Consider the following 9598-nt stretch of genomic DNA (forward strand, 5'->3'; position numbering starts at 1 on the left):
AAGTGGAAATATGTGGCCTCTGCCTACCCCTCCTGGGAAGAGGCGTGTTTTATGTACATATGGAGATCCTTGGCAGCTAGCAATTATCATACCAAGTGGAGGGAAAAATTGACAGTTGACGTTGACAGCAGATTCGATTGGTTATTCTCTCTACATTGGCTAAATTTTATTTTCTTTTTGTTTGTTTTAATTTAGTTTAGTTTCCTTTAGTGTTGATTTCTGAAATACTATTAATAACATACGATATATAGGGTTTTCCCTTGTTACTACATTTCGGACGAGTCCTGTATATAACATAACAATAATTTTGTTTTAATTGTATTTCAATGTTTCGGTGATACAAATTTATCAACAATGACTGCTACAGCATCTGCTACTACTGCTACTATCGATGAAGACTTAGACGAATGTGGACCGCAGTTAATAACCAAGCTAGAGGTACCTACTGTTTTCTTTTAGAGGCCGCTTCTCAATAAATCGCAAGACCCATTCTATATCTATATTTCTATTGCAAAAACTTATAGGTGACTGACTAATCTTATCAATGTACAGCACAGCCCAAACTTCTGGACCAATTGGGCTGGAATTTGGCATGCAGATATGTACTCGCTATGATGTAGGCATTCGCTAAGAAAGGATTTTGGGATATTCCCGGGAATGCGAATAAACGATATTTTTTTGTTTTATGCATTGTTTTACAACTTTATACACTTACTACTTTATTTTTGGTATATTTCTAGGGAAATGGAATAACATCAGGTGACATAAAGAAACTAGAAGAAGCAGGTTACCACACTGTGGAGTCAGTTGCTTATGCTCCTAAGAAATGGCTTATAACTATAAAGGGTATATCAGAAGCAAAAGCTGACAAGATATTGGCAGAGGCATCAAAGTTGGTACCAATGGGTTTCACTACTGCCACTGAGTTTCATCAGAAAAGGTAAATTATATATTTGATCTTTGTTTTTATGGTATGGGTAGGTTTGTCTGTTTTTAATTTCTGTTGCACATAAAAAAAGAATAAACAAAAATAACTTTAACATTCACACACACACTTTTAGCTGTATGGTTAAATTAATAATTGACATTCAAATAGTGACAGGTTGCTAGCCTATCACCTAAAAAGAGATGGAAAGTTTCTTTCCTTAAGTGCTGGAAACTACACAGCACAATAATTGAAATGAGATAAGAAAAATATTTCTTTCTTTTAGGGCTGAAATCATTCAGTTGACCACTGGATCGAAGGAACTGGATAGATTACTTGGAGGCGGAATTGAGACAGGATCCATCACAGAAATATTTGGTGAATTCCGGACTGGAAAGACACAGCTGTGCCACACATTGGCTGTTACTTGTCAGGTAATTATAAGTATACTATATTTTGCTCTTAACATTGTGTCCTGTATCTCACAATGGAATTTCCAAGATTTGCTTGTAGTTCTGGATTCCTAAGGAACTTACACTCTAACTATTAGCTTCCTTTGCCCAGGTGCTTTGGTCATTCTACTTTCTTCCTCTTGGTGTTAGTCCTGGTTACATCCTCACCCTTTGGTGAGGAGCCCTGAACCTTTTGAATCTAGATTGGGTAAGGCAGGTTATTACACAAAGCAATTCTCATCTCAGGAAGGAAGACATATTGGATCATGGTTATGGTTATGTGGTGGTTTTACTTCACGGTGGTTTTACTTCTACTTTCTGGTACTCAAAAGTCTTTTTGTCATCTAAATTAGTTGTGATAAAAATAATATTAAATTATGAAGAGACCAAGATGTGCAGTACTTTTAGGGCTCATACAACTTCCACTAATAAATGAATTTCAAATTTTTATTTATTCACATCCAGTTAATTTCGAATACCATATGTTTCAGTTGCCGATAGAACAGTCGGGCGGCGAAGGGAAATGTATGTACATCGACACGGAGGGTACATTCCGTCCGGAGAGACTGCTGGCTGTGGCGCAGCGCTACGGCATGGAGGGCGCCGCCGTGTTGGACAACGTGGCGTACGCTCGGGCGTACAATACGGACCATCAGACGCAGCTGTTGGTGCAAGCTTGTGCGATGATGGCGGAGTCCAGGTTCGTTTGTGGATATCTTTATATTTTAATCCAAATGCATACAAAGGTGTTAGTAGTTGATAAAATAGTTAATATAGCACATGAAGGAAATTCTCTTGCCACTTACTTCAAGGAACATACAGGCCAAATTTTAGCTTCCTACTCCAAGATTATCTATATTATATTATAAAATAATTATCAGTTATTATTATTGTAACTGACTACATTTGCAATACTCACCGAGTTGCTATGATACGAACAAAATTATACATACCACCTGTATTATATTTATGACTCATAGTTGGCAAATAAACGTTTGAATTTGAGATTTCGCAATACGTAGTCACTCAACAATTCAACAGACATAATAATATTTTTTTAGATACTCGCTGATAATAGTGGACAGTGCAACGGCGTTATACAGAACAGATTATTCCGGAAGAGGAGAGCTGAACCCGAGACAACAACACCTCGGTCGTTTCATGAGAATGTTACTCAGACTAGCTGACGAGGTTAGCATATTTTTTATCATCATTCTATTTATTACATTACTTTTGCATTTTGTTTATCACCTAATTGTTTTTGTTTTCCTTAGCTCCATTTTCCTTTCATCTCGCTAGGTTTGGCGTTTGCCCCGTCCCCGAAGCATGGCACTCGCGACGCCGTTTTTATTGCGGGTAAAACTATCGTTGTTTCGCTTTTCATTATGACGTGAACGGGACAGCGATATAAACAGCGTCTCGCGTGCCAAGCTTCGGAGGTTGGTTTGGTTGCGTACTATAACCACAATGTCGGAGTGGCTTAGGTTATTAAAGGAACTTACTCCATCTATTCCAAAGGAATTAATCTGGGAAAGTGTTTTCCCAGATTCATATTTAGGCAGTAATGCTCCAGAGGCGGCGTCTACCACCTAAACTAGGTGAATAGATATGCCATCTTTTAAGAATTCAAAATACTCTATGGGCACTTATTTACAATATTCATTAATCAACATAGTTAAGTACGATGGTTTGACATGGTTTGTACTTATAAGTAATTTTAAACATTTTCAGTTCGGAGTTGCAGTCATAATAACCAATCAAGTGGTGGCCCAGGTGGATTCAGTGGGCGTCTTCAACGCAGACACTAAAAAGCCTATAGGGGGGCACATTTTGGCACACGCCTCGACGACTAGACTTTACTTGCGCAAGGGCAGAGGCGACAACCGCGTGTGTAAAATATACGACAGCCCTTGCTTACCCGAAACAGAGGCAATGTTCGCTATTAGTGCTGAAGGTATAACTGACGCTAAAGAATAAATGTGATTGTATCCAATGAGTTAATCAATACTAACATTATAAAGCAAATGTCTGTGTTACAATCAGTTTAAAACCTAACGTTAAACATAGGTTACTAGTTGCTACTGTAATAATAATCTCAATTTAGTATCTCATGTGTCAGAGTTCATAGGTTCGAATCCCGGATTTCAAAATATTGAATCTTTTGTTTATTGACCTATTCTAGGATCTATTTCTATCAAATATGTTTGAGTTAGTATCCCAAAACAGAAACAATCTAATTAAGAGCAGTTGTAATTTATGTGCACAATATTTATTAATTATCAAAAGACTTAATAGCTGATGAATAAAGACGACTTTTCTTAACATGGATTACCTCTGGATTAGCAGGCGCGATGTAAATATAAATGATATTGAATAAAAAGGCTGGTATATTTTTAAAGGCTGTTTTATTTCATTGCATACAATATAGAGAACATATCAAATAATTTATTACAATTTCATATTGGATTTAATTGTCTACTGCATTTAAATATTATGTATAACTATTGGAAGCATGACATATTTTTGGTACAATTTAAATAAGTCATTGCTTTTTCTCTGAAAATATCAAATTTATCTTGGTAGGAACTTTGCAATTTTTTTTTGATAGGCAGGGCGGTAAAGAAAAAATACAATGTGATAAATAATAATTTAGAATTTTTTTAAAAAATTCCATTTAAATTTTATAATGATTGGGGTTTTTGATAGTCCTCCAGTAACATACTAGTTACCTAATTCGTATGGTAAAACTGACTATTATGTTATGAAATCATTAAATTTGTTTTCATAAAGAAATATGGGAACGGAAACAAACTTGAATATTTGGAAAAAGAATGGCACGTTGTATATTTTATAACTGTGGTGTGGTAGAAAATTGAACCTACAAATTAATTTGAAATATTTCACGATAATACTAATTAATTAGGTAGATATATATTGTAAATAAGTAAATAATATTTGCAGGTGTTTTTCAATGCTAAAACTACACTCATCAATTTAAATATTATACCATTTCTTATTCCCCTTAAAAAAATAATTACTACTAGAAATTTTAATGATATACTTTACATGATATAAATCATGTACAAATACAATGCTTCTATGAGCTATACCCATTTCTGTATCATAAGACGTGTCATTCAAGTTATATACCTACACTAAAACGTAATTTACCTAGACATTTTTATATTTGTATAAATAATAAATAAAAAACCAAACTAGCTAAAAAATAACGGACTAAAACACTATGCGATTTTCAGTACTTATATAATAAATCGGTATACATAAAAGTAGAATCGTAAGCCACATATATAGTGCATAGTGTAATAGTTGTTATACTTCGTTATTTATAAATGATTAGTGTCTGTAAATGGCCCCAAAATTGTATTAAAATTAAAAAAGGCGTGACAATAAAAAGTAGAAGTTTGTATGAGGTAATGATATCATTATTATGACAAAGATTATATATGTAAAGATTAAAATGAAATGCTATGTATCTAATCTTTGTTTAAGTACTGTTTTAATCAAATGCCTATAGGTCGATATCGATCATAGATCGATCTGATTAATATATGACTAATTAATCCGATTTATATTTCATCGATAAGACTATCTAGCAATACTAGTCATTGACTTTCGTAGCCACATAGAGTTTACAGACACAAACCAAGCAACACATTTAACTTCGATTTCCAAATAACACCCATCGCATCTTATCGGATTAAAAAGATAAAATATGTACTTTTATATTGTAAACGTATGATGATTGTTTAAAAAATACATGAGCACGGGCAGAAATAATAATATATAAGTAAGTAGATACTAAAAGATAAAAATATAAATTTTAGAAGTGTCATCTTGTACTTGTGTTTATATCGCTTCCAATTCGACGCCTATAAAGGTGTAAAAATCAAGTTTTTAGTAATAATAGATTTTGATCAATCGGTTTTACCTAAACCCAAATTACAAGATTATAAGCTACAAATGTCGATCAAAATCTATTGATTGCTATGAGTAATATTAATGTATGCGTAATATGTATATGCTAAAATGCATGCATAGATTATCCGGATTCCTATGTTAGTTTTACTATCGCTTCAGAAACATATAGTTAAATTTTAAAAAAATACTACTAGAGGCACTATTATAAATTACGCAAGAAATGTCCCTTGAGTAAAAAATAAATAAATTATTTATATAATAAATCAATTATATTTTAAGTATATCGATAAGTCCAGTCCCAAGTACATTAGAGATAACTCTTCAATAGCACCATCCATTTTATGTATGTAATTAAAACAAACTCATTGCTCAACTATATTTATAAATATTGAAATAATTTTAAAATAGATCTTATTGGAAATGCAGAGAATATTTATTTTTATTCACTCCCAGAGCAATATACAAAATCAATGAACAAAATTACAAATAAGGTTTTACTCAAACGGACATTCCAACTTACAACAAGTACAGTAAGATTAAAAAGTTAACCACCTTTTTTGTAGCTATCGTAAGCAAAGGTATGCTTTTCAATGTATCCCCCTGTACAAACAATTTTTTTGTGTTTTATTTCTTAAAATTTTACTGTATATGATAACATTACTTTCGGTGCAATTCGTGATGCTATATGAAAGCTTAACCATCGTAAGTAGGAAATACCTTCAAACTGTAGATATATAGTATAGACAATAGAATTTCTTACATCCAAGTGCTGTCGAAATAACATATTAATTGTTATATATATTTTATATGACAATATAAACAAAACTTTACAAATCATGTACATAATAATTCATATGTAGTAAATTAAATATTTAAAATAAAACAATAACAGCGAATGCACAATTCATTGTTGTATTTAAAAATAAGGAAGTAGCAAGAAATCAATTCATTACAAGTGGCCAGCAATAAAAAAAAAGAAAATGCCTTCCTTATATAGGTAACTGATTCAAGAATTCAGTCTATAAAAGACTAAAAGGCTTAATTTTGTAATCTAAATTAACGATACGAAAAGGAGACAGACAGCAAATAAATAAAAGTTATTTTTGGAAGTCAAAAAGTAAAAAGTCAGGGAAGATAGTTTAGAAACTTTAAGAGAGTAGAATCCCTTTGGTGCAACAAACTATCATTATAGGTATGCGGTGGGAGGCGCCGGCGCATGCGCGGGCGCGTGCGGCGACGCGGCGGCGCGCTCCCGCTCCAGGCGGCCGTGCTCAGACGCTACTAAGGCTCGAAGTTCGTCCTGAAAATTTAATCAATGTTAAATACTATATTTTGACCGCAATCCAAACAACATAAACCTATATATATTTTTTGGCAGCTTTTATATACCAGCTTCGCCAAGTCCCAAGCTTGTCCCATTCATTTCGTGCTGATGTTTATAAGAAACTTACCCCCCAACCAAGCTTGTCGGCCAGTTCTTGGCATCCATCATCGCAGTCCCCTAGCCTCGCCACGTCTCTGACGGCATCTTCGTCGAACTGTAGGCCTCCGCCCATGAGACCCCACATCCTCAACATAGGCGGCCTCACGCCTGCCTTCTCACGGTTTATAAGAAGACGGGGACACCAATCTGGTACCCTGAAACATTAACTTCGATTTATAGAAGTTCAGCTTTGCTAGTGGTGAAGAAAAAGCAGATTGCTAGCTTTTACAATAATGAGATTATTGTGAAAGTCAATCAAAAGAAAGGCGAATAAGTTTGGTGATTCTTATTATAGGCGACATGTTAGCTGATAGGGTCAAGTAGAAAATGGCATGTGTGTGAGAACTCACATATCAATAACTGAGGCAAAAGGCTGTACTTCAAGCGAGGAGCCCATTATGATGAGAAGGTCGCAGCGATCAAAGTCTTCCTGCAGACATTTTTGGAACCGCCCTGGTAAGCCTTCTCCAAAGAACACTATATCTGGTTTAACGACTCCTGGGCAGTCCGTGCATATCGGTATTTGGTCAGCGAATATTCGCTCTGAAATTAAATTGATTAGATATTGTACATATATAGATATAATTCAATTTTGGGTATGTATGACCCAGCTCAAGTTTTTTACTGATACATACTATCGACGTAGTCTCGCCTCAATCACATACATAATCGTTTGTTGAAACTTTCACAGGAGTACCTTTAAAGCCATTATCCAAGTTGGGTTAGGTGTCCGTGTGAAGGTGACATCAGTCAGGCGGTTAGTCATAAAAACCAGCCGAATCAAAAGTTGCTTTCAATATACATTTACCTTTGACAAATTCAAGACCATACTCCTTTCGGCACTCAAGGCAATGTGATGTGTAGAATGTGCCGTGGGCCTCTACAATTTTCTCATCTGGAATGCAGGCACCTCTTTCTAGTGTGTCAATGTTTTGTGTGTAGTGGCGTAGTAGTAGACCTAAAATAATTATTTCATATTAGTACATTTATAATTAGATGACATATTATATGTGAGTAAACATATATATATATATAAGCTAAAAAATAATGTATTTATATTATAAAAAACAAACATTTAGAAATAAAATTTTAATGACCACGGATTGTGATGGGGCAGGCAAGTTGTCATTACCCATAGCTTTATCAGTTGGTTATCGTAAATCCAACAGGAACAGACCCTTTTGTAGGATTTTAACGTGCAATGTGGGAACTTACCTTTCTCATGAAGAAGCCGAATGAAATAATGTGACACTGTAGGTTTGAAGCTTCCTGGAAACAATTCCTTAGCCAAAGTGAAGAACGGCTTGGGATTTTGTCGGAAAAAGTTGATTTCGAAAATAGCCTGGGGCTCCGGTAAGTTATATTTTTGCAGGTTGTGGTATAATCCTGTTTCTGGACTGCGGAAATCAGGAATTCCAGCAGCTGAAAAGTTATCGTAAGTGTAACTTATTAGTGTCTCATCAGACAGATTGTTGAATATATGCATGTCTGTCTATATGTCATGATTTCAGAGTAAAACCTGAATATTGATTTAATTGAACATTAGAACCAAATCCTTTCTGGTAGTACAGACCTCTACCTAAGGTCAACTTTTTTAAACCTAAACATTATATCTTTTATAACATTTGTATGAAAATCAACCAAAGACAACTTATTCTAATGAAGATAAAGTTGATCAAGAGCATTAAATAAGGAATCCAAAATTTCTTTAGTTTCAGTCAACTCATATTCAGAAAATGTGTTAAATGTCTACATCTGTCTGTACAATAGATAACACATAGGACCTTATAAGGAACAGTCATAATTGAAAACTTTGAACCAGTAACATAGAACCGATTGTTTTATAAAACAACATAAAAATTCCATACACAAACAAACTGAAATGACCTTGATAAATATCAACACAAATGAATAAATTTTCCATGCAACAGCATAAGTGTGTTTACTGAATATAATAAATTGATGGTAAGAAATTCATAAATATAGAAAATCGGTAGAAAAGGAAAATTATGAAATGTTTTACATTCGAGTATTCAAAGTCAATTTCTATCATAAGAATTTTAATTTATGTGACATAAAAAGTGCATGTAAACAAAAACAATTGCTACTGATAAATATTATTTTATGCAATAAAAGCATGTAATGTAATGTTTACTTACAAGTTGAAATTCCTGCGCCAGCCAGTGTTATGATATTTTTGCATCTATCACCTTTAATCCACTTAACTATTCCGTCCAAATTCACTTCATCCAAAACTTTTTCTACCGGCTCTGTTGGCTCCGGGTCTGGCGTTAATAGTCCAAGTTTTATTGCTAAATACCGACGGGCACTATCCACGTCCATAGCCCTAAACCTAGATAAAAGGCTTTCGAAAGAATTTGGCGGGACATTAGGGGCAGATCTTTCGACGGGGTCATCACCTGAAAATTTATTATTTTTTATAATTTATTTTGCATCTAACAAATTCATTAGCAATCAGTAAAAAAAGGCTTACCGTCATTTGAGCCAGGTGGTGAATTATCAGTCATTTTACTTGATTTACACAAATTGCGACTCGAAACCTTTGTCCAATATAGCCACGGCTTCTTTGACAGTTGTAGATATAGGTAATAGGCGACGCGCATTCTCGGAATTTGTTACAAAGTTGCGATCCAAAGTGCTTCTTTTTAAAAAAAATTGTTACGTAATGATACATAATATTGGTAAAATTAAAAGTCCAAATTGCAATTGGTGAAGCAAAACATTAGAAAGAATTAATACAAACATCACAATAACTACATAATAGATATCTTCAAATTT

At 34.0% G+C, this 9598-nt stretch overlaps 2 protein-coding genes across 2 annotated transcripts; one reads left to right on the forward strand and one right to left on the reverse strand.

The window, feature by feature from the left end:
• The first annotated feature begins 146 nt into the window (after positions 1-146).
• LOC106130229 (DNA repair protein RAD51 homolog 1) lies at positions 147-5411 on the forward strand. The gene is made up of 6 exons (XM_013329028.2): positions 147-438; positions 741-940; positions 1212-1359; positions 1869-2077; positions 2439-2568; positions 3109-5411. The coding sequence occupies exons 1-6, from the start codon at positions 355-357 to the stop codon at positions 3352-3354; spliced, it is 1017 nt and encodes a 338-aa protein (XP_013184482.1). The 5' UTR covers positions 147-354; the 3' UTR covers positions 3355-5411.
• Positions 3766-9450, reverse strand: LOC106130213 (NAD-dependent protein deacetylase sirtuin-2). The gene is made up of 7 exons (XM_013329008.2): positions 9294-9450; positions 8959-9219; positions 8015-8221; positions 7608-7757; positions 7150-7342; positions 6768-6954; positions 3766-6616 (listed from the first exon to the last, which is right to left on the reverse strand). The coding sequence occupies exons 1-7, from the start codon at positions 9421-9423 to the stop codon at positions 6503-6505; spliced, it is 1242 nt and encodes a 413-aa protein (XP_013184462.2). The 5' UTR covers positions 9424-9450; the 3' UTR covers positions 3766-6502.
• Positions 9451-9598: the final 148 nt, after the last annotated feature.

This window comes from Amyelois transitella, chromosome 18 (genome assembly GCF_032362555.1).
Source record: "Amyelois transitella isolate CPQ chromosome 18, ilAmyTran1.1, whole genome shotgun sequence".
Taxonomy (NCBI): domain Eukaryota; kingdom Metazoa; phylum Arthropoda; class Insecta; order Lepidoptera; family Pyralidae; genus Amyelois; species Amyelois transitella.